Source organism: Temnothorax nylanderi, unplaced genomic scaffold (assembly GCF_030848795.1).
Source record: "Temnothorax nylanderi isolate EJ_2023f unplaced genomic scaffold, tnyl_v1.0 TNYL_tig0636_pilon, whole genome shotgun sequence".
NCBI classification, from domain to species: Eukaryota; Metazoa; Arthropoda; class Insecta; order Hymenoptera; family Formicidae; genus Temnothorax; species Temnothorax nylanderi.
In genome coordinates this window covers 14,250-40,577 of record NW_027249698.1, presented here as the reverse complement: position 1 = coordinate 40,577, position 26,328 = coordinate 14,250, and the positions used below count along the sequence as shown (strand labels likewise).

General features: G+C 33.9%; 1 protein-coding gene and 1 long non-coding RNA gene across 17 annotated transcripts; one reads left to right on the top strand and one right to left on the bottom strand.

Moving 5' to 3' along the window:
- Window positions 1-225: 225 nt before the first annotated feature.
- Window positions 226-25,990, top strand: LOC139784498 (cytochrome P450 4c21-like). 16 transcript variants are annotated; one of them, XM_071723673.1, is made up of 8 exons: window positions 12,076-13,157; window positions 16,090-17,316; window positions 18,891-19,115; window positions 19,441-19,548; window positions 19,823-19,913; window positions 20,480-20,665; window positions 20,808-20,972; window positions 21,096-21,352. In XM_071723673.1, the coding sequence occupies exons 3-8, from the start codon at window positions 19,014-19,016 to the stop codon at window positions 21,335-21,337; spliced, it is 894 nt and encodes a 297-aa protein (XP_071579774.1). In that variant the 5' UTR covers window positions 12,076-13,157; window positions 16,090-17,316; window positions 18,891-19,013; the 3' UTR covers window positions 21,338-21,352. The 16 variants fall into 16 exon arrangements, 15 of the variants coding, with proteins under 15 accessions (XP_071579783.1, XP_071579786.1, XP_071579774.1 ...); XM_071723680.1 differs by having other exon boundaries at window positions 12,077-12,373; window positions 12,656-13,157; window positions 16,090-19,115; XM_071723681.1 differs by having other exon boundaries at window positions 12,077-12,373; window positions 12,627-13,157; window positions 16,090-19,115.
- On the bottom strand, window positions 977-1,452 carry LOC139784500 (uncharacterized). Its single transcript, XR_011721581.1, has 2 exons — window positions 1,343-1,452; window positions 977-1,243 (listed from the first exon to the last, which is right to left on the bottom strand). It is a non-coding gene; the product is annotated as an uncharacterized lncRNA (long non-coding RNA).
- Window positions 25,991-26,328: the final 338 nt, after the last annotated feature.

Sequence of the window (26,328 nt, the reverse complement as noted above, 5' to 3'; positions counted from 1 at the left end):
ATAAGTTTTTTGTATTTATTGAAAATGCAGATATGTGGCACATGTTACATTAAAATAAAATAAAATAAAATAAAATAAAATAAATTAAATTAAATTAAATTAAATTAAATTAAATTAAATTAAAATCGGTTTTCCTAAATTAACGATAAGATTTAGATTAATAGAATCTATTCATTTAATTTATGTAACATATGGACTTCAATCTTCACGCGTCTGATTACAATTTTTTTCAATTTAGTCTCAAGGCCTTTAATTATGAAAATATTCAGCGATTGACAATAAGATAACATGTTGTTTCCGTTTTTAAGAATACCATGTAAGAGATTTATTGCGATCAAGAAGTTTTTTCGCTTCGTATGATGTTTTTCCACTTCTTCTTCTCTTCCATCTCCACTCTTAAAAAGGCCGCATTAAGTCGATAATTGAATTCATTATTGCCTGTTTTTCGCGATGCTGATTATATCTCGATGTATTACGCGCGTTACTTCCTGTCAGATGTTATCTCGTGTGAAGCTTGAATCCCGACTCTCTTCACCGTATATAGTCGGAGAGCTGACGACACTTTTGGCCAAGTGATTTTGTAAAATACGATTTTCCGTTTTAACCTGCGTGGACGACTCTCCTTCGATAATCCGAACACTTGGCTGGCCGTACCTGGGGGGTTTAGAAGTACGCAGGTGAGAAAAAAAACGGATTTTCAAGTAATAGTATAAGTCTTAATTTTTATCGGATATTGATAATTGATCACTCAGGAACATGCAAATAAATTGCCAGTTCGATTGCTCGGGGGAATTAGTCGCCAGGCTTAATTATAAATAATTAAAAATAATTATTTTCAAGTTATACTATAAAAGCTGGGTCTTTTTTACTAACAAGTATAGTGCTAACACATACCACCCAAAAAACAGCCAAATAAAAATTTTGGTGGCAACATCTCTAAAAAAATTATTGAAAATAGCTGTGTTCCCATATTCACTTTCAGTAGGGGAGACCGGGGCTAAACAGTCCGTTTTTTTTTCGGTGCCGATTTTTAACAACAAAATAAATAATTGTAGTTAAATGTGGTATACCACTGTAAAGAGTGAACCTTTAGCTACAAAATTTATATAGGAAATTTTTGTCTACGTCGCTTTGTTTAACCGGTATAGAGCAAAAACGACAACGGTGGAAAAATTGAAATCTCAAAAATGCCGGGGTATAACAGTCTGCACTGCATTTTCAATACATATACGTACATCTAATCCTAAAAAATAATAGGATACATGCAATAATTGTTTTTTAAAAGAAAAATATAAAAATTTATTAAAAATTTTTATGCGAAACATTATTAAAAAATAGTTACAAGGGTTCCTCTTTCCGCAGAAGTCACTCGCCCGACTTGTTTCACTCCTCGACGTCCGATGACTCTATTCGGTGTCTGAACGGTTGTAATTCCCGTCTCATCCATATTCCATATGCAGTGAGCCCGAAAATGCCTTGGAAATGCACCCGGATTGCTTACTGACCGATTAGCCCCAAACACAAGTTTCAGGTTTGATCGCCCACGAAATATTAGACATCAACGATAATGAAAAAACTACACTGGATTCGTGTTCAGCATGCATTACTCTTTATAATCACGTACCTCGAGATTTGGAGAGCAAATATTATTGCAGATATTACAAAATTTCCACGCGCAGAAAATGTAACTTTCACCTTCCGAAAACACGTTTGCCCTCGTAAAAATCATAACACGGCAGGTAACCTATCGAAACTCCGTTGGTTACATGGGTACCATAAGCAGCGTTTACAATGTTAATAGCGAGTTCGCACAATATACAGGTTCCGAGATATTTGATTTGACGGTTCAACCCCGGCGACGGTTAGGCCCCGGTCTCCCCTATATTATATGAATTGTACAATAATCTTATCATGTTTATTTAAGAAAAGCCTTTCAACTACCTACGTATTTATTTTGCAATAGATATAGATACACATAATAAAATTTATGTTTAGTAAAATTAAGATTATATTACGTTCGACATTTGTCTATTAATTTTATTTTGTTTATTAATAACTTTTTAATAAACAGTTAGCGACGATTAAACCCGTTTGAAGATCATTTAAGATCATAAACTTGAAAAGATATGCCACCCTCTAAGAAAGGTAATATATCCCCTTAAGATGAATATTTAATAGAAGAAAAATAATATGTGTAAAAAATGTGTAAAAATTATGTAAATACTTTTATAAATATAATCCAGATGATTCAAACGATAGCAAAGATAAATAGAGTTTTGAAGGTTTGGTGTATCCAGTAAAGTCTGAACATCTATCGCTAATGAACCGCTAGTCGTATGCAATCCTTATATCCCTACAAATTTTGTCTTTGTTGATATATCTGTGAAGTTGGCATATCATTTTCTAGCAGATCAAAAATAAAAAAGAGTTCTTGTCGCATGCAGTCGAGTTCTATAGTTCCTGATACTTTTTAGTAATAGTTCTATTGATTTTGCCAAAAAAAGTCCATTGAAAAAATTATCTGCTAGTTTTTCGAAATCTCGGAGTTCCGGTTTATTTAAAATATTTTTCGAACAGTTCTGAGCATACTGAAGCATTTTTTAAAGAGTTCCCGACACTAGCAATGTTGTATAATTGTTTAAAAAATTAATACCGCCCAAAAACCGAGTACTTAGAGAAAATAGGGTGATATGCTGTACGAAATGTCGCAGTTCCGGTTTATCTAAAATATTTTTCGAATAGTTCTGAACATACTAAAGCATTTTCTAAAGAGTTCCCGACACTGGCAATGTTGTATGATTGTTTAAAAAATTAATACCGCTCGAAAACCGAGTATTTAGAGAGAATAGGGTGATATGCTGTACGAAATGTCGCAGTTCCGGTTTATCTAAAATATTTTTCGAATAGTTCTGAACATACTAAAGCATTTTCTAAAGAGTTCCCGACACTGGCAATGTTGTATGATTGTTTAAAAAATTAATACCGCTCGAAAACCGAGTATTTAGAGAGAATAGGGTGATATGCTGTACGAAATGTCGCAGTTCCGGTTTATCTAAAATATTTTTCGAATAGTTCTGAACATACTAAAGCATTTTCTAAAGAGTTCCCGACACTAGCAATTTTGTATGATTTTTTTATAAATTAATACCGCCCGAAAGCCGAGAATTTAAAGAGAATAGGGTGATATGCTGTACGAAATGTCACAGTTCCGGTTTATCTAAAATAATTTTCAAATAGTTCTGAGCGTACTGAAGCATTTTCTACAGAGTTCCCGACACTAGCAATGTTGTATAATTTTTTTATAAATTAATACCGCCCGAAAGCCGAGTATTTAGAGAGAATAGGGTGATTTGCTGTACGAAATGTCGCAGTTCCGCTTTATCTAAAATATTTTTCGAATAGTTCTGAACATACTAAAGCATTTTCTAAAGAGTTCCCGACACTAGCAATGTTGTATGATTTTTTTATAAATTAATACCGAACTAAAGCCGAGTATTTAGAGAGAATAAGGTGATATGCTGTACGAAATGTCGCAGTTCCGGTTTATTTAAAATATTTTTCGAATAGTTCTAAGCGTACTAAAGCATTTTCTACAAAGTTTCCGACACTAGCAATGTTGTATGATTTTTTTATAAATTATCACTGCCCGAAAGCCGAGTATTTAGAGAGAATAGAGTGATATGCTGTACGAAATGTCGCAGTTCCGCTTTATCTAAAATATTTTTCGAATATTTCTGAACATACTAAAGCATTTTTTAAAGAGTTCCCGACACTGGCAATGTTGTATGATTGTTTAAAAAATTAATACCGCTCGAAAACCGAGTATTTAGAGAGAATAGGGTGATCTGCTGTACGAAATGTCACAGTTCCGGTTTATCTAAAATATTTTTCAAATAGTTCTGAACGTACTGAAGCATTTTCTACAGAGTTCCCGACACTAGCAATGTTGCATAATTTTTTTATAAATTAATACCGCCCGAAAGCCGAATATTTAGAGAGAATAGGGTGATATGCTGTACGAAATGTCGCAGTTCCGGTTTATCTAAAATACTTTTCGAATAGTTCTGAACATACTAAAGTATTTTCTAAAGAGTTCCCAACACTAGCAATGTTGTATAATCGTTTAAAAAATTTAACCGCTCGGCTTTCGAGCGGAATTAATTTATGAAAAAAGCATACAACATTACTAGTGTCGGGAACTCTTTAGAAAATGCTTTAGTATGTTCAGAACTATTCGAAAAATATTTTAGATAAACCAGAACTGCGACATTTTGTACAGAATATTACCCTATTCTCTCTAAATACTCGGTTCGGGCGGTAATAATTTATAAAAAAAATTATACAACATTGCTAGTGTCGGGAACTTTGTAGAAAATGCTTCAGTACGCTTAGAACTATTCGAAAAATATTTTAAATAAACCGGAACTGCGACATTTCGTATAGCATATCACCCTATTCTCTCTAAATACTCGGTTTTTGAGCGGTATTAATTTTTTAAACAATCATACAACATTGCCAGGGTCGGGAACTCTTTAGAAAATGCTTTAGTATGTTCAAAATTATTCGAAAAGTATTTTAGATAAACCGGAACTGCGACATTTCGAACAGCATATCACCCTATTCTCTCTAAATACTCGGTTTTCGAGCGATATTAATTTTTTAAACAATCATACAACATTGCCAGTGTCAGGAACTCTTTAGAAAATGCTTTAGTATGTTCAGAACTATTCGAAAAATATTTTAGATAAACCGGAACTGCGACATTTCGTACAGCATATCACCCTATTCTCTCTAAATACTCGGCTTTCGGGCGGTATTAATTTATAAAAAAATTATACAACATTGCTAATGTCGGGAACTCTGTAGAAAATGCTTCAGTACTCTCAGAACTATTCAAAAAATATTTTAGATAAACCGGAACTGTTACATTTCGTACAGCATATCACTCTTTTCTCTCTAAGTACTCGGTTTTTGGGCGGTATTAATTTTTTAAACAATCATACAACATTGCTAGTGTCGGGAACTCTTTAGAAAATGCTTCAGTATGCTCAGAACTATTCGAAAAATATTTTAAATAAGCCGGAACTCCGAGATTTCGGAAAATTAGCAGATAATTTTTTCAATATACTTTTTTTTGGCAAAATCAACAGAACTATTACTAAAAAGTATCAGGAACTATAGAACTCGACTGCATGCGACAAGAACTGTTTTTTATTTCTGATCTGCTAGAAAATGATCTGCTACGGGAAGTTAGCAGATCATTTTTTCGATCGACTGTTTTTTGGGTAAAATCACCAGAACTATTACTAAAAAGTATCAGGAACTATAGAACTCGACTACTGCATGCGACAAGAACTCCCTTTTATTTTTGATCTGCTGGAAAATGATGTGCCAACTTCACAGACATCTTGTTGATCTCACCGGAAACGCTTTAATAGCAATCGCGTGGGATGTTTTTATTCAATTCAGGTAATTATTATAGTATACAATCGCCAGTGACGCAAAACCTCTTTTTTACGAGCAAAGCTATTACCATGATAAATTATTCAGATACGCTATATTTATACACTCTTATCCGGTCCATGTGTATATCTAATAACGATAAAAATAATTATTTTTAAAGTATAGTTGCAATTATTTGCTGTATTATTGTTAGATACGCGAAACTATTTCTATATAACACAATATACAGAGCTGACTTTAAAATACATAGTATCAGAGTAAATATTAAAATAAAAATATTGACATAATTACACATTGTGTACATCAGCGCATGTTTACTCTTAGAAGGAAGAATTACTTTTAAGTTTGGCATAAGTTTGGCGATGCGCAAAATGGTATCGGTAGCGTAAATATTTGTTTGTATTTGAGATTTGATTTTTTCCTGAAAGCGTACATTAGCGTACAAGGTGAAAAATTATGGATACCTGAAATAAATATTCCGTTTCACTATAACATTTGAAATGTTTAGAAAGAGAATAATAGAGAGGAAGCTTATTTAATGTGTAATTAGATTTACATAAAATATGTAGCCTTTGAGTATATGTGTGTACGTATATACGTATACGTGTATATATATGTGTGTGTGTGTGTACAGGATAAATTTTTATGCATCGAGATATATTTTATAGGCGAGAAAGTAACAAGAATAATTAGAATTATTTACACGGAGAAAATTGCTACGGTTGTTACAACAACATTCTCTATGATTGAAAAAGAAATGTATGTGAATTCAAGTTAAATTGATATTACATTGAATGTAGCTGTTAAGATATGCTCATTTATACAGTTTTCATAACCGTAGTTCTTACGATACGTGACATTCGGTTACAATACCCTCGTATATGGTTGCCTCAACCAAAGAATTATTGCTATCTCTCTTATGTGGTCTGCAGCACAAATATTATGGTTGAGAGATCCATAAGATATAGCTGCACGGTACAGCACTGAATCACTGCATGATTGAGAGGTTAGTTCCATTGCGCGCGCAAAAGAATTTCTGCATAGAATAAAGTGGATTTGATAAGGATGTTTTAACTTTATAAATATACTTTTTTCATAAATATATTTACGAACACAAAATTTCGTAATGAGCCGACACTGGTTTCTGACATTCACCCGACATTAAGAAATATTATATTATATATCCAATTCAAAATTTTATTACTCTTTTTAAACTGAATTTGTTTCTTAAGATGATTTTTGAAAAATTATATATTTGCGCTGGTTATGCCATATGTAGACTATATATAACACTTACATTAAATTAAGAAGTAGTCTACTACGTAAGGCAGTTGGCTCACGATCCAGAGGTCCCGAGTTTGAATCCCACCAAGGTAAGTGTTTTTTTCAAATACGAGAAAATATTTATAATCATAGACTGCATCTTAAGAAACAAATTTAGTTAAAAAATAGTAATAAAATTTCGAAATAAATAATTTTTTTTGTCGGGTGAATATTTGTTCATTGGTTGCAACATCCATATAGTAGCTACCCTCACTAAGGTTAGGGCAACCATATAGGTCACTTCCATAGTACTATGGTTTCCATAACCCTTTTGTATGGATGGGCGAAAATTAACATTATTATTCTGTTGTAGCAACCGTAACTTTTTCTCCGTGTACCTTATATATTAAAATGTTTTTATCATTTTCCGACAACCCTAAGTCCTCGAAATCGAGATTGGCTACGATTGGCACGACTTTTTTACGGAAATTAGGTACTTCCTTTTTTCATACGGTCATAAAGCTACATATATTTATACAGCAAATTGTTTCACGAATACATCATGGTTCGATATCGCTTTCTTTGCTCTCACCAAACTCTCAAACATTTCGTCCAGTCGACTTTCGGGACTCTTGTCTTTTTTCGACCGTATTAATAAGTACATCGTGGAAATGTCGAGACAACTTCGTAATAGTTTCTCGATTAAGATCTTTCCGAGAAATCCGATACTTCCTAACAAAATAAAGCTGTATGCATTCTACTTTGTGTAAAAAGTATTGTGTAAAGATATCTTGAAAACTATATTTCTACAATGTATATTAAAGTATTATTATTAATTAAAAAATTAATGTTTAGTAAGTTTATGAACAATAACTTAAAAAATAATTTGCTTAAATTACGCATGACTTACAAATATTATATTTTTATATACACTTTCTGCCCCTTACAAAGTATATGCATATATAAAAGAATTATTTACATTCAGTATAACAGAAAAGAGACAATAATAAAACTTGGTACAATTTTAGATGTTTATTTTTAAAGTTTATTTTAAAGATTTTTTAACAGTGAACAAGAGTATACTGTTTATAGAAATACATTAATTATTCATTCTAAACAAATTTTCTATTAATAATAAAATTAATAATGCATTTCGTATATTTATACTATCACAACATAAAGATCAATGTATTGATCATCTTAATATTATCTTTACCATAAAGAGAAGATATTTCTATGATAGCAAGAGAAAGAGACTGTTACGTCCTGTGGACTTCGCGATGTCCTTCTTTCATAAAACCTTTTGTAAGATGTTTTTCTTACAGAATTATTTTTGGGGTGACGAGAACCGAATAATATTTGTAGATCGGCGGGCAGGTTACTGATGATAATGAATCACCAGTCTTTCCGACATCAAATCAAACAAATACGTATATTAATTGTGAAACCTGCGCCGCCGGTCAATAGCCGGTCAGGCCGTCATATACATTCCCAAGGAAAATTCGGGAAAAACACTTCACGCTAGACGATAACAGATAAAGACGAGACAATAGAAATTTCGAAATCTAGCGTCTCGATCCGTGAGAAAAACATGTTTTTCAATCGATGACTAACAAGAGTCATCATCGAAAAACAGGTCACCCACCAAAAGGTTGAGACATATTCCTTGATAACCCATCCCTAAAAATCATATATAAACCGCGACAGCGGGACACCGATTCACTCCAAAATCATAGACAGTAAGAGTCCGCGCAGAACGGCATTCATAATACTATCGCTTCCGGTCTCGCCCCATGCCGTTGCCTTTATTTTTATTATAACTAAATTCTGTGCGCGTTAAGTCTCAACACGAAATCACCATGCCGATGGAAACCACCACCGATCCGCAGAGCCACGAGATCTTGAAACTCCGTCAAGAAGAGAAAACGCTAAAGGCCAGCAAGTATTAAGTTCCTCAAATTTTCTCTCACCTTTACTTTTTCTCCTACAAAAAGTCTATCGAATTCTCGGATCCTCCGATTTCATTTCTCAAATTTCGTCTCAACTCTACCGCAGATTTGTAATATATATATATATATGTACATAATTAAATAATTATGTACATTTAACCGCGACATATTTGCTTATTTTATTTTTATTGCGGTCTGACATACAGCCCACATTTAATTTACTATAAATGTTTTCATTTCCCCGTTCAATTTACATGATCCTCGATATGTACATATGTACATTACACTATTTAATTTCTCTTTCTTTTCCATGTAAATTTTTCATTAATAATCCGAGCAGGATGTCAAGTTAATTTAGATTCTTTTCCCTCAAAATCCTGCTCGATGACCTCCGTACCATTGTAACACCCGCGCCTTTCCCACACACATACACCTCACATACATACACATGCGTATATAATGATTTGCCTACTTCTCTGTTATAATCATACTCCGCTTATAAATTCTATTCTTTTATAATAAATGTCTAAATACCTTCGTTATTAATAAATGTATATTAATTGTAAAATGAATATCATTCATTTATTAGAATAAGACCTCGTCCTCAGCTCCCTTGCTTTCTCGAAAATCGTACACGGTCCGATCCCTGGTTATATGGATTAAATTCCTTGACCAAAAATAGGACCACGAGTGCACGAAACTCACAGTAGGCGTAATAGCGTCCCTTCTGGACGTTGACCCATGACTGGAGTTTCCCGAAACGTGCATTCGTCTCGAGGCACGCGCCTTTTCCAGCGTGCACCCGAGATACGATAAGATCTAGTTACGTCTTCCTATCTCCCCTCCTTTAGATAGCCTTTCCCTTGCTATCCTTCAAAACCTAATATTTCAAAAATTCCGGGGTTTGACGTAACAAGACATTTAGTAGCCTTAATTCGTAAAATTAATATTTTACTATATTAAATACATTGCACTTGATAAATACCTGTAATAAAGATCGATTGTCCGGCGTAAAAATTTTGTATCGGTGTTTCATATTTTATATCTTGTTCATTATTCATGATAAGCGAAATTAATATTTAAATTAACAATTAAAAAGTATGTTAGTTATATCTTCTATCGAACGTCTGCTTGTTTAGACGCTATTATTAGGACTACCTCAAATAGATATTCTTACTCCGTATATATACACAAGTGTATGCGATATACAGGGTGTATTAGTGCAATCCATTTATTTTGTAAATTAAAAGAGTATAGTAATTTGTATTATATTTTATAATTACCATAATAATTAATATATTTCTATTATACTACATACTTTATAATTATCATGCATAATACATTATATATCATATTGATAAAGTTAGATGTAATCTATATTATAAAGTTAGATTATATCTAACTTTAATAAAGATTACTTATTCTAAAAGTTAATAAAACTATTTTATATTGTTATTAAAGGTGTAAGTATGCCGTTATAATACAAAACGCTTTTTGAGATTAATACAAAAAGTTTAATTTTTAATTTTTCAAAAGCAGAATTTATTTATACATCAAACAAGGGGATTATTAATTTGGGATTTTATGTAACGATCATTGTTAACGATTAGTTTAATCAACGTGCACGTTTTTATAACTCGCAATCAATTTTTAATTGCTATTCGCAATTAAACAATAATACACAGTGTTATCCAATTAAAAACGTAATAGGTATACGAGAATAACTGACGCAAAAATTATTATTAATATCGATCATAGTATGTAAGAAGACAGTTCAGCTTTAACAAAAAAGGCTTTGTTGTAAGCGTGACAAATCAATCGTATGATTCGTGTATAATAGTAGTCTCTAGAACTCAAAAATTAATACTAGACTGGCTATATCTGCTTAATAACTAAAAATTGTTTTATCTAATTAGAACTGTGTAAAAGTATAGATCATTATTTATTTTTTGCGGTTTTTTTACGAATTTAGATCTGCCTAAGGAAAAATGTTTTGAAATTTTTAATTTAGTATAGTAGTATTGACACAGAACTCAAATTAGACATTTAAATTTAATTTAAATTTATATTAATATTAGTGATTCATACATATATTATTTGAAAAATGTATGTCAGAAATTGATAAGTGATTGACATACATAACTGCATAATACATAATATAATTACGAATGCAATTTTAAGTACGCAATAATAATTCCTCGATATTTTTATTTTGTAATATTTAATTCTAGTTGAATATATGATCTCCAGAATATTATTGCTTTAAATATTTCAGTTTACGAAAATTATAGTTTACGAAAAATTATAATTGCATGTATATGTATGTATGAGGACTTATATTTCTATTAAAATAATATTATAAAAATAAGTTCTGTCTCTCTTTCTCTTTCTCTCTTTCTTTCCTAAAATATTATTACTTAGATTTACCAAATTTATCATTCAATTATTATTTAAGCACTATTAAGTCTTTTTATAATTAGTCTTGTAATGATAAATTTAGTAATGTTAAATAAATTGTTAAATGTTCTTTGAGAGGAATACTGTTATTTTTATCATACGACTTTGCATTTGTTTTCATTCCTGATTTATAAACAATATAAAATTAACATTTTAGGCTGTAAACCGCTTTCACGGATTTCTGTTTAATTCGCAGTTTGATCACGAATTAGAACATTCCATGTAAAATTTTCCGTTACAATCTTATCATTTTTGTTTGATAATATCAGAATGAATAAAATCTGAAAAGATCTGACTTTTGTCTTATATCAGTAATTATGATTTTTCTATTATATGTTTCTTACGGAAAGAAACAATTGCACATATAAAATTTATACATAAACACGTAGAATTAGCGGCGTATTTTGTTGTTGTAAAATGTTTCCGTTTAATTAGCGGTAATGTGTACGGCGCGATGCTATCGTCGTGAATAATAATCATCATAAATGCGCAATCATCTTCAAGGTAATATAATGTCATTAGACATCGTTATTTATAGGTTGGTATACCTGGGAATCAATTCAAACAGCGCACTAAGGATACAACAATTTATTTCTAATTATTCAGATTCTGTCTAAGATATTTCATAAACCCGTATTTATAGTATTATTTATAGATCTTATTTTAAGGCTGTAATGTCTTAACATGCCAATATGTCGTAGAAAGTATCAATGTTCTACATTATAAATGAGCAAATGCAAAAATATGTAGAAGAGGCATATATATGTAAGTTTTATCGTTAAAAAAATGTAAGAGTTAGAATTTATAATATTTTTTTTGTACATATATAATCATGTATAAAGTTTTAATTAATAATGCAGATGCAAAGTTTTAATTTAACAATATATGTATATGTATAAGTAATATAACTTCTGTATTTCTGAACTTATATATAATGCCTTTAACTGTTTATTTTACAAAATCTATTGCTTGTACAATATTATCGTTGTGAACCGAATATTTACATATAGCGTAATTGCGTCTGGTTTATAATTTATTTCTCAATAACACGCCGCAAAAAAAACTCGTACGCGCAGGAAGCTTCTCGGTCGGCCAGGAGTTCGCATCACCGTGCGGCCCGCCTTCGCGATCTCTAAAACGCAATAACTGTCGTGTCAAGACGCGTACCGTGAAATCGTGTCGGATTATCGGATCGTCGTCGTGTAGTGGTGATGACAGCCATTGGCAAACTGACCCAAACGGTAATGATAATATTCTTATTATCGAACAATTAATCGGCAACAGTAACGGATGATTTATTCAGTTCACATTAGTTGACGATGGCTTTAGGTCGACCATCTACTAATCTCTGTAAGCTAATGGAGAATAATTCTTGGGATAATCTGTGTGCGATTTACTAAAATTAATAATCTAATTAATTCAGACCAGTTGGCGTTGATTCTGAATTTATATTGCACCAGCTAGACTGCTAGCTGGTTTACGATATTCTAACAGATTAACGGTAGTCGTTGGTCTTCCCGAAGCTTCAACGAGGCAATTTCTACTGGCGCATGGCGAGCCGGACGAGGAAGTCGGATTCCGCTTCGGCGAGCGTGGAAAGACGCACGTAGCGGCGGTGTGTCATAGTAAATCGAGGCGGCTATCGATTTTTTACACTGTGCGCCTCGTCGGCTTGAATGTCGAGGATGAACGGAAACGTCGCGGTTGATATCAGCATCCGATGGACGTAAAAACCAATCGAACGATGAGATTATACGTTCCTATGCAAATTAAACCGTGGTTCTATATGGCTGCTCTAGAAGATCTCTCGCAAGCCGACGATAATGAACGTAGTGGTGCACCGAAAAATTCCCGTTGCAATTACGATTAGAATTTCAACAACGAGATTAGAATTTTAACAAGAAATCCAGTATGCAAAAATTCAAAATAACTCTTTTTGATTGAATTTTGACGAAATAGCAATTTTTTGGTCAACTTCTATATATATATATTATATATATGGAGGGGTAAAAGAACCACAGTGGTGTAAGTCAAATTTTTAAAAATATTTTCTCGTATGCATAGATGCAATTTGTACAATATATAAATATTGTATAAAATATTGTTTATTTTTTATACATACACCACAAACACACACAAACACACATACACACACACACACACGCACACACACACACACACACACACACACACACACACACACACACACACACACCACACACACACACACACACACACACACACGCACACACACACACACACACACACACACACACACACACACACACACACACACACACACACACACACACACATATATATATATATATATACATATATATATACTTAAATAAAATTATTATTTACCTTTAAATTAAAAGAGCTGAAGAACAGGAACAGGGAACACAAAAAATCTTTGTAGCGGGAACAGGGTTTTAAATTTTTTGTATTTATTTATATACGTAAAAATCCAAAAACTCTTCTCTTAATTTCTGACTAAATATTTTTGATATTATTAATAAAATTAATGTGGCTATAAGAGTCGGATATTTGTGCGTATAAATTAAAACGACATTGTTGAAGAAGAATAATAAATTAATTTATACGCACAAACATCCGCGTCGACTCTTATAGCCACATTAACTTTTTTTGAATTTATCGAAAGTCCTTACCAATTGTTTTGAATACGCTGGCTAAAATGATGCGTCAACAGTTTTTGTATTTTAAATTTATTTAATCTATTTTTGGATTTTTTATCGTGAAACTTATGAAGCAATTAATTAAAGTCAGAAGAACGCTTATTAAGAACAAAATAAGAATAAGATTCCTTAAATTTTGTTTATAAAACGACATCGTTGAAGAAGAATAATAATTTAATTTATACGCACAAACATCCGCGTCGACTCTTATAGCCACATTAACCTTTTTTGAATTTATCGAAAGTCCTTACCCATAGTTTTGTTATTAATAAGAGTATTAAAAAAAATTAGTAAATAAAATAAAACGCGTAAGCAAAGACAACGGTAACAGTAGGGGAGACCGGGGCTAGACCGCTAACGGGGTAAATCCGAAAAATCAAATATCTCGGAACCTGTATATTGTGCGAACTCGCTATTAACATTGTAAACGCTGCTTATGGTACCCATGTGACCAACGGAGTTTCGGCAGGTTACCTGCCGTGTTATGATTTTTACGAGGGCAAACGTGTTTTCGGAAGGTGAAAGTTACATTTTCTGCGCGTGGAAATTTTGTAATATCTGCTATAATATTTGCTCTCCAAATCTCGAGGTACGTGATTATAAAGAGTAATGCATGCTGAACACGAATCCAGTGTAGTTTTTTCATTATCGTTGATGTCTAATATTTCGTGGGCGATCAAACCTGAAACTTGTGTTTGGGGTTAATCCGTCAGTAAGCAGTCCGGGTGCATTTCCAAGGCATTTTCGGGCTCACTGCATATGGAATATGGATGAGACGGGAATTACAACCATTCAGACACCGAATAGAGTCATCGGACGTCGAGGAGTGAAACAAGTCGGGCGAGTGACTTCTGCGGAAAGAGGAACCCTCGTAACTATTTTTTAATAACGTTTCGCATAAAAATTTTAAATAAATTTTTATATTTTTCTTTTAAAAAACAATTATTAAGATGTATCCTATCATTTTTCAGGATTAGATGTACGTATATGTATTGAAAATGCAGTGTAACGGTTAAACCCCGGCATTTTTGAGATTTCAATTTTTGCACCGTTGTCGTTTTTGCTCTATACCGGTTAAACAAAGCGACGTAGATAAAAATTTCCTATATAAATTTTGTAGCTAAAGGTTCACTCTTTACAGTGGTATACCACGTTTAACTACAATTATTTATTTTGTTGTTAAAAAATCGAAAATTTCGGCACCGAAAAAAAACTAACGGTCTAGCCCCGGTCTCCCCTATATATATTTTAAAATATGTCTGTATTTTCTTATGTATTATCTTAATTGAAATAAATGTTCTCTATTTAATTTTTATTGAAATGTGTTTAACTGATTATAGCACCACTAGGTTTTAAAGTTTTAATGTCTGCGTCTTTAAAACGTACATTGATTTCAAAAGAATGCGTATACGAATATTCTCAAAAGACACCAATACCTTCTTACGCGGTAATTAAATATAGTTGTGGGTAACTTACGGGGTACAAAAGACTTGGTTCAAGTAATAACTTCGTTCGAATGATAAAAATCGGTTTATGGACCGAAAATGAGCATATTTCTTTAACTGAGTTCTTTCACTCTGTATATCTAAAAACTAAAAAATTCTACAGATTGCCAGAGATTTTTGTGGAATTTATCACTGGGGTAAAATATAAATTAAATTATTAATTCAAATTTATATACATTTGTATATAACGTACTTTAACTTTGTGAATTATCTTGTTCTTTTTTACTATTATTTTACACATGTAGTACAATATTTGTAGATACCCTTGATATATGCGTGCTTCCACCAAGTGTCTCACATTTCGACATAGAATGTCCGTGCTTAATTTTCCTGTCGCCGACTTTACTTAGTGGAGATATTTCTTTGATCAGTACTCCGATCGCTCGGAGCATTTCTCAACATTGGGCAGGAATTTCAGTTACGTCTGCAAATTATAAAGATTTGTGGCTGAATAAATGTTTTAGTATGTTCATTTATAAAACAATATTAAACGATGTAATTCTTGAACATATGAGGCAGTTTATTGTCATGAGAGATATGGACAATTTGAGAGCCATGGTAAATTATTAATTTTGATTAGATAAAGTTGCAGAAATAAATAAGCATGTTGCTAGATAATAATATTTAAAATAATATTTTACACACACGCGCGCGCGCGCGCGCGCACACACACACACACACACACACACACACACACACACACACACCAGTATTTCTACTGCATTATTTTCTAAAACTATATTATTTATACAGATTCAATCAATTGCCGATACTGGTCCGCTAGAGTGCTTACGACCAACTAATTTGATCGGTAGGTTGCCCGATGAGGCCACCAAATATGTACCTTACGAAAAGGGGTACATATTCTTGGTCGAGCCAAGGCTTTACTAAAAGCCTTGGGTGGAGGAAGATCGAAAGATCTTTTCGAAAAATTTATTAAATGTTATTTGGGTCAATTTGCGTACAAAAGTGTAACGACTCATGATTTTGTGTCATATTTGTACACCTATTTTTTTACGAAAATGCAGGTAACGTATATTTTATGAGAATAAACTAAGTTTTTCCAGTATTGTTACTTTTAACATCACAAATAATATTTTTCATGTTGTTTTCAGATATTAGAATCTATTGACTGGACCTCTTTGGTTTCTGACCCAGACCACTTGCCCACAGAGAAAATATGAACTAATATTTTTTTTGCTGCGAGAGTTATATTTTTAGCAATAGTAGCAAAACTTTTTGATACTATATTGCGAAAAATATAGCTCTTGCAGCAAAAAATGTTAGTCATCCATATTTTACGATTCCTTTTTTTCCGTGCGGAAGTGTCTCGCGCTGCGCATGAACTTAACGCGAGACACTTACGTGTCTCTTGAAATTTTCATGTATGAGTGTCTAGATTCTAGACTCTAGACTCTAAAGCATATCCGGCGGTTGAAGAGGTGACGATGCAATCACCACAATTTATGCAATATTAAAACTATTTTTTTTTTATTATAAAGTGTATTATATTACTGCTTGTGCTGACATTGCAGCACTAAGAAAAGGAATCGAAAAAAGTTGAAGAAGTTTTCAGATCGTTGTATAAATAGATACGGAACATTTATTATCCCATATTAATCTCTTCATTCCTTTTAATATCAATCATGCAAATCATATGTAACACCGCGTAATGGTTCTAACCATTTCGCTACCGATAACCTTTGTATTGGTGATATTATGATATTATTTATAGATATTGCTTGTATAAGCAATTATTTAAACAATTTATAAAAAGCTCACTAATAAAAAATTTTAGACGTTTGTTATTATCTAAAACTGTTCAAGTCATTTAACAAATCAAACAAAACATCATAAAAGCAAATAGTTGAAATAGTCAACAGATCAGTACCAGAACTAATCAGTCACTCGCAAGCGTTTAATATAAGAACATCAGTTTATCGTGACATACTTTATAGTAACGAAAACAATTTTAATAATGTAATATCTCTAAAATATTTAAAAATTAAATCAATTTTTACTAAATTTATACGTTGTTATGCACATGCATTTTTTAATAAAATAAATAATAGGGAGACCGGGGCGGAGTCGTCACTACAATTATCTCGAAATCTGTATGTTGTGTGAACTCGCCATTAATATTGTAAACGCTACTTATGGTAAACGCCCATGTGACCAACGAAGTTTAGTGAGATTATATGCCATGTCGTGATTTTCATTAAGACAAACGTGTTTTCGGAGGTCAAAAATAAAATTTTTTTCGCGTCGAAAATTTTAAATATTTTAAATATTATTTTCTCTCCGAATCTCGAGATAAGTGATTCTGAAGAGTAATGCATGCTGAACACGAATCCAGTGAAATTTCTTTATTTTCGTTGATTTCTAATATTTTATGAGCGATTAAACTCTGTGTCCGAGGCAAAGTCGTCACCAAGCCATATCATGGAGGCTTCCAGCGAAAATCAAAGTCAAAGAAGCAGCAGTGGTCGGATTCCGGCGAGAACTTGGATAATATGTGCTGCGTGTGCTCAGAGATGACAGAATAGAGCTGACGAAAAACAGTGCATTTCGTGCTAGCGTAGGGCACATAAGCGTGTGCGCTTTTCTTGTAATTATTTTCGCCATTGTGTTTTTAATTAATGTTTCCATTTTTCTATCAAAAAATAATTAATAAAATGTATCCTAAGGGTTCACTCTTTTCAACGGTATTTTACTAAAATTATTTGTTTTGTTGTTAAAAATCGGCACCGAAAAAATAGTGACGACTTCGCCCCGGTCTCCCCTACATTATATCTCTTTAAAATTGTTAGTGATAAAGTATCAATAAAGTAAGAGGACATAGTGCCACAACAGGGTGCTCGTAACCTTTATTTCAAATAATACTTTAACAAACGTTTCGGTCTGTTATCAGATCATCTTTTATAGTCTAATCAGTTAAGATAATACGTAAAGACGAGTAAACATAAGGGGATGTAAATGAAAACCGCAAAACATTGCATTAATCGCATTAGTTCTTATTACAATATAAAATTTGAATCGAATGCATCCTATTTCTTCATAGTATAAAAGTCGAGAAACAAATTGAAATAAATAACGGATTCACAAATAACAACATGTCACAATGAACTAATAACATTAGTAAAAATTTTACAACATAACCCTCTACATAGAACATTATATCTAATCATCTCATCACTTATGCACATATTCAGAAAACATTTTTCTTACACGTTTATTTCGATGACATGTTATTATTTGTGAAGCCGTAATTCATTTCAGTTTACTCCTCGATCTTTATACATTGAAGAAATAGGATATGCGTTTGATTCGAATTTTATATAGCGATAAGAACTAATGCGATTAATTCGTTTATCTTATCTTTTTATTTACCGGTCTTTGTGTTACCTTAACTTATCACATTAAAGATGGTCTGATAATAGACCAAAACATTTGTTAAAATATTATTTTAATTAAAAGTCACGGCACGAGAACACCCTATTGTGGCTCCATGCCCTCCTTTTTATGTGTTGATTTCTAATCAATTGAGTTTTTAGATATTAAAAAAAGACATCAGAAGGAATCGCAATTTCCTTAAACTGGCTAATTAGTTCGTCGGCCAATAGTGATCACTATTATATTACTATTACTTATCCTTATTCTGCTGATATCTAATTATTATGTGCATTATCATGGAAAAAAGGGGCGACTTATCAATCTTATACCAGGACCATCAGGTTATCCAATTGTTGGAAATGCATTTCAATATTTTGGTTCACGAGGTAAGTTATAATTTTATATACAATATATTCCCGTAAATAAATATTCGCCTGTGCATACAAATTTTCAGATATAATATTTGCAAATATATTTCTTTGAGATATATAATTATTGATATTATTGCACGTTGATTACTTTTAAAAATTATTTATGTTTATAAATATTTTTAAGCAATAACATTCATTTTCTGATTATTGAAGTTATTTGAGGAACAATGAAATATCTAGGTACATTAAATATAACGATAAAGTCAACCATACATATTTTGATCAATATTTATAATATTTCCGTGAATTTACATAATAAACATATACATATATTTTATAGAAGAAAAATGGAAGTTACTGGTTACCATTAACTGACGAGTTTTATCCCATTATAAAAATATGGTTATTCTTTTTTCCTGCATCCGTCAGTCATCCGAATGATTTAGAGGTGAAATATGAAAGAAATTTTATTCTGTTTTATTTTAATTATTGATATATTGGCGATGTTTACTTTTTTATGTTTTCTTATTTTGAAAAAATATGTTTATTCGTCAAAAGTCTAAAATATAATTTAATAGGGTATTTAAAATTAAAGATGATTATCTCTTCATTCATCTCTCAGAAATGATTGAATATTTAAACTCTTGAAATCAATTAATTAATTATTTAAATGGCGTCTGAATTAAATAACGTTTAACTTAATATCTCTTCTGCAATTTCAGACAATATTAAACAGCACAAAACACATCGAAAAAACTTTTATTTACGATAATTTACAACCTTGGTTCGGTACTGGTCTTCTCACTAATGGAGGTAACATACCGATATTAATGTAAATAATGGTATAGGCTTTATTAAAGTTTGCTTTGGCTTCTTCTTAAATTTTGTTTTAAGTTTCAATTTTGTTGATAACAGAAAAATTCTATGTAATTAAATATAAATAGATATATTCTATTACGCAAGAGAATTCAATCTTAAAAAAATTTTACTTTATTTCTTCCAAATCGATTATCTTGAATTAGATTAATATTAATAGTAATTAGATTTACATACATATATGTTCACAACATCTCATATCAATCATGAAAAAAATAATTGTATTATTAAATAGAAAAAAATAAATTATTAAATGATATAATCACATTAAATATAAATATTATAAAAAAAGATAATAAGCGCATTACGAAAAATTTCTTTCTTACACGTTTTATTACACGATGTGTTGTCGCAAAAATTTAAACGCATATCACAAAAAGAATACATGTGTAACATTCAATGGTTATTAAAAATCAATAAATTTTAAATTAAATAAAAAATATATATATGTCTCACTGCACATCGTTATCACACAATTATGCAATATGTTATTTATGTTTCAGGCGCCAAGTGGCATTCACGACGAAAGATATTAACCCCCACATTTCATTTTAATATATTACAGCTCTTTATTCAGATTTTGATCGAGGAAGGTGAAAACATGACCAAATCTTTGAAAAATGCAGAAAGCACAGTTGTAAAAGATTTAATGCCATTTTTTAGTAAACATACGCTGAATGCAATATGTGGTATGATGTGTTTAGAACTGTACATTTTAAATATAAATGTTATTCCTATTGATAAATAAAATTTAGACCAAAATCAAATTCTTTAAATTGTAAGTATCAAAATTACAACATATAAATACTGATTCGTATATAATTTTTACAGCCCCAGATACTTTTGAAATATATATGATAATACATTATCACGATATTTTTAAAAATGCGTTTGCAGAAACTGCCATGGGCACTTCTCTACGAGGCCTAGGCTTGGTGATTTCCAGCAGCAGTATCGAGAAACCGTTCATCGGATGGGCGAACTTCTTGTTTACAGGTATAATAATTCATGTTTTATTAGATGTAATAAATAACTGTATATCCGTATTCTATCTTAATTAAAATATAAATTTGTAATGTCTAATTATATGAAGAGGTAAATAATAATACAATGTTTAAGAGGGCATATACCTTTCTCGGACCAAAAAAATAGCATACTTCATAATTTTTTTCCGGCGAAAGTATAAAGGTACGAAGATCGGGTTTTTCGCAAATAAAAGTACGTATTTTAGAGTGCATTTTCTGATATTTGTTTTTTATTTGCGATGGAAAGTACTTCCCCTACAGCCCCTCGCTCTAGGCCCTGCATGTCATGTAGGGTTTTGCGGTACCGGCGGAATCTCCGAGCTGATTCATCTGTAGACAAAAAATAAAAAAAGGTCTTAAAATTTATGACATTTTCTAGTTCCCATCGGATGGGATTTCCGAAATTTTGATTTTTAACAAAATGGCGGACTGGAAGTGATTCCAGTTCCTTTGTGATTCTTATTTTGTTTCTTAAAAATAGAAATAATTAAAAAATTGCAAAAAGCATCCGATAAAACTAGAAAATATCATAAATTTTAAAACCTTTTTTGTTTCTTTGTCTTCAGATGAACCAGCTCGGAGATTCCGCCGGTACCGCAAAAACATGCAGGGCCTAGGGCGAGGGGCTGTAGGGGAAGTACTTTCCATCGCAAATAAAAAACAAAAATCAGAAAATGCACTCCAAAATACGTACTTTTATTTGCGAAAAACCCGATCTTCGTATCTTTTATACTTTCGCCGGAAAAAAATCATGAAATATGCTTTTTTTTGAATGTTAAATTGTATGACACATGAAGCAAAAATTCGATATGGAACACGGCTAGACGTTTCTTTTCTGAAATTGATATTACTGCAGAAATTACAGGATTAGATAAAGAATTAATCAAACGATTTGCAATAATTCTCCAAACAATTTCATGCGGGGAAGCAATAGACGCGAAGAAATTCAGAAAATATGCCATAGAAACAGCAAGATTGTTTGTCCATCATTATGGCTGGTACAATATGCCTTCATCCGTCCATAAATTATTAATGCATGGAGAAGAAATTATATCCAACTTCTCTATTCCTATAGGCGCCCTATCAGAAGAGGCAAGCGAAGCTCGGAATAAAGAATTCAGAAAATACAGAGAAGGACACTAACGCAAGATAAATAGAGTAGCGACAAATGAAGATGTTTTACATCAGTTATTAGTTACTTCTGATCCTCTTATTTTGAGTCTTCGATCACGGGATAATTTAAAAAAGAAAGACAAGTTGTTTCCTGAGGCACTGCAACTTTTAATTTAACACTACAGTCTGCAATCTTTGATTTACACACACACACACACACACACACACACACACACACACACACACACACACACACACACACACGAGATGCAAATCCGACTGTGCAACCTCCACGTGGTGCATCTTGGGCAGGTAAGAAATACCTAGCAAATGCCAGCGGTAATACTTACCATTTTTAACAAAATTATTTCTTGAAAACCTTCGCTGGGACTATAGAGTAATTTTATTATCATGAAATCATCATTATTGTCATAGAAAATTTATCTTTTTATAAAAAAAAGTACCCACAACTTTTACATTTTCATTACACGGCATGGGATTGCAAGTATTCGCTATCGATACTTGCAATCTTGCGACTTTCGCTCAGAAAATTTTATATATTTTGCTAAGCGGCACCTAGCGGCACTTGATATCGCCATAGGTATGTAGTACAAGGCTTATTGTATACGATAAAATTATGGAGAATCCTAACAATGTTAAACATTTTTTTATAACTTAATTACAAATTGTATAACACGTACTTTTTCTCATGGATCAGATATTGTCCCGGAAAATATTCAAGTAATGCGATAAACTGTCTTTTATATCATTTTTGTTTACTTAAAACATGAACAATAACGTAGAAAAAACGTGCATTCGATCATCAACACCGTTTACAGATAGGGCAACCTGAAACATTAGCGCGGAAAAGTCGCAGAAGTTACATATGTAAGGATGACCTGTGTTATCGTACATCTGTACGGAAAATACGTAAATATTCAGAGTGAATGACGTTATTTCAGTAATCTACAACAAATTTACTATAAGAATTTGCAAAAAAAATAAATATTTCGATAATTCAATTTTTTGGTTCTATGTCCGCTATTTCCTACGCTTCGACCCACTGTGCGCCGCCCGTTCGAGATATTATTCTTTTAGAGGAGTTTGATCAGGTAATTGATTGGGATTATTTTTCGTAGTCGACGGCCAGGCAGTACTTGCATAACAAATATGTATAATTGTATACATATATAATATTTTTTTGTTTTATTATTATTATTATTTTTTTTATTATTATTATTGTTATTTTTTTTATTTCTAGAGGAGAGAGTAAAACAGGGAAAATGGTTTTAGCCTCTAATTTGTGTTACTTATTTTTGGAGCGTATACTTATAAAGGTAACTCTTAATGTCTATGATTCTATTACTAGAAATGCTAAGATAGTAAAGTATACATACATATAAGTTTTGGATGTGAATATCGTACGGAGGTAAAGTTATAATTACCCCCAAAAGAAAAAAAATATATACATATTCGTATATATATATGTATGTGTGGGTGTATATATGTATATATACTTATGTGCGTGTATAGTTACTAAAAGAAGAATGTGTAATATTACAAGAAATGTGAGTATAATACGTTAAACAAGAGTATGAATGTGACTTAAGATTATAGAAAGAAAGGAAAAGGAATATATTTATATACTGTGACGTTGCAGTTTCGCTGCATCGTTGCAGCGCCCCGCCGCCGTCACAAGGCGCGGGTTTCGCGACCTTTTCACGCCCGAGGACGGTTCAACGAATCGATGCGAGATCTCCAGGGGCATATTAGTCATTGCGTTACGATATACTGATCCCTTTTATTTTGTATTATTGCGTGGCGCCTCACCGAGCTGAGACTGGAGTTCCTGAGAGGATACAGAGGAAGCGGACGCGGAGTCGACGAGAAGGATAACGGCGAGAGCTCGGACGACGGAAAGCGGATCGAAGCGACCCGCGGGCCGCCGAAAGCGACGGAGCGCAGGAACACGCGCGCGGCGCGTGAAACAGCGGCGGGCGGACCCATAATGGCAGGGCCCCGGGACGCCGGGGCAAAAATCAGCCCATCTGTCCTCCTCACACTGCTGACCGGATTCCGGGATGGATGGCCACCATTCCCGAACCGGTGCGGGAAGGAACACGGAAGCAGACACGTCCCGTCCGCCGCCGGGAAGAATCCCGGAAAAGTTGCCGCGCGAGCGAAGGGCCGTTTAGCGCCCTGCGGAAAGCCGTAATTCACGGCCCTACGCACGAATCCGCCGCGAGCCTGCGAGCTCACCCCTCATTGGTCCGCGCTCCAACGTCGCGGGGCCGCGTACGCCCGGGGTGGGGTGCGCTATCGATTCCGCCATCGAGCGAAATTTCGGGAGCATTCGTAAATCGTCCTCGGTAATCGACGCACGTCGAAAATCAAGTCTCGGCATTGTCTCCGCACTAAGTCGCATTCCGGAGCTGAGTACGACGTCCGGCTGCTATCGTCGCGACCCTTGGGACGACGGCGAGGACCCTCGGGAGAGGATCTGCCTACGGTGAGGTTGCCTCGGTAACATATTATGTAAAGCCACGACACCGCTCCCCGGGTCGCGCTCTCGCTCGGGAAAATTCGCGATAATTAGCGTATTCGCCGACAAGGCGTATTTAGCGATCGATAGCGAGAGCGAGGGGCACCGGAATGGTCTCGTGGCCGTGGGATCGCGATCGAAATATACGAACCTCTGGAGATCGCGGTAGGCGCGTCGATGACGACGTTCGATATCGCGAATACGCCATTTCTCGCGCCCTTCACGTCCACGACCGCGTGTCTCGTTAGGCGTAGTATTTCGCCCGGTCGAACCTTAGATTCTGTACGCGTAATTAATGGCGTCAGAGGGATATTCGCGTTGGTGTAATCGCGTTACTCACGATTCGCGTTCGGACATTTAGACTATCCTCGCGATATCGGCTACGTTGAGAGATTATTCGCGGAAGGTTGTGGTTCGCCTTAAGATACCATTCGCGTCGACCTAATGTTGCGTCTCGTTATCCCTCGCGGTAATTCCGTATCTTTCTCGCGTTAAGTCGAGTATTTCGCGTTATGCCGAGTGTCTCGGCGCATCATTTTTCGCGTTGGACGATCGCTGACGATCGCGTGTGTTGCGTTCGATCAGAATCACTGGCGTAATCTCAGTTCTTGCGTTAGGATAAATCGGTCATTTCGCGTTAGTTATAATATTGCTCGCGGTACTTCCGTATATTTTCTCGCGTTAGTTTAGTATTTCGCGTTTCGTCGAGCGCCCCGGCGCCTTTATTCTTCGCGTGAGGATATCCCTGGCGATATCACATGTTGCGTTCGTTCCTTCTTGCGTTGGGACGTTACTCGCGTCGCGTTCGTTGCGTTAGTTTAAGATTATTCTTTGCGTTAGTTTAAGATTATTACTTGCGGTAGATTAAGATTATGATTTGCGTTAGGTTAAGATTATTTGGCGACAGAATCCCGGCACGGGTTTGGAAACTTGCGTTCACGCGCTCCAAGCGTGGCGCATTATAATTTCGCGGTATTGCGCGCTATTATTTCGCGTTTATTTCCGTTATGTCGTAGTCAGTCGTAATTTGTACCGATATTCTATGTTATTTGCCCGCGAACTTTTCTACTATTGTTAGCTGTGAAATTATATGATCTCGATGATTTTGTAAGTTTAGTTTTCCTCACACGTTCTCTTGCTGCGCCTTCCGCGCGTATACTGAGTTAACGTAATTTTCCGTTTATTTCTGGCGTCCGCGTTATCATATTTTGTATTCGAAATTTGACGCCCGCGTTATCTACCACCTGCTATTTGCTTTTGTTTTGAAAGCCCCATTGGCATTTACTGTTCATCCGGGGATCATTACAGAATAAATGTTATTCTTTATTTGTTAATGGCTTGAGTTACGACATTCGTTATTAATTAGGCGTCACCCCGCCGAATACTGCGCTGCCCTTCATCAACCCCGCCCTGCTATTAGGTCGAGCCAGCCATTCCCTCGCACACCGACTTATTCGTTTTGCGTCTCGTTTTTGGTTTCTCGCGATTTCGCGGACGCGAATTTACGCGTCTGGCGCCCAACAAGAGAATCGCTTCGTGAAGTGTCGGGGGTGCGAGAGAATCACCGGAGAGGCCTATCATCCCGCTCTCCTTTCCCCTTTTGATCCGGCACACGTCCCGGACCGCTCCGGGAGTGAAAAAGTCGTGACAATACACACACATATATATATAT

Coding starts and splice junctions, on each gene's coding strand:
- LOC139784498 (XM_071723682.1), top strand. CDS start 19,014: ATGTGCATTATCATGGAAAAAAGGGGCGACTTATCAATCTTATACCAG. Junction 19,116..19,440: donor TCAATATTTTGGTTCACGAG/GTAAGTTATAAT, acceptor TATATTTTATAG/AAGAAAAATGGAAGTTACTG. Junction 19,549..19,822: donor GTCATCCGAATGATTTAGAG/GTGAAATATGAA, acceptor CTGCAATTTCAG/ACAATATTAAACAGCACAAA.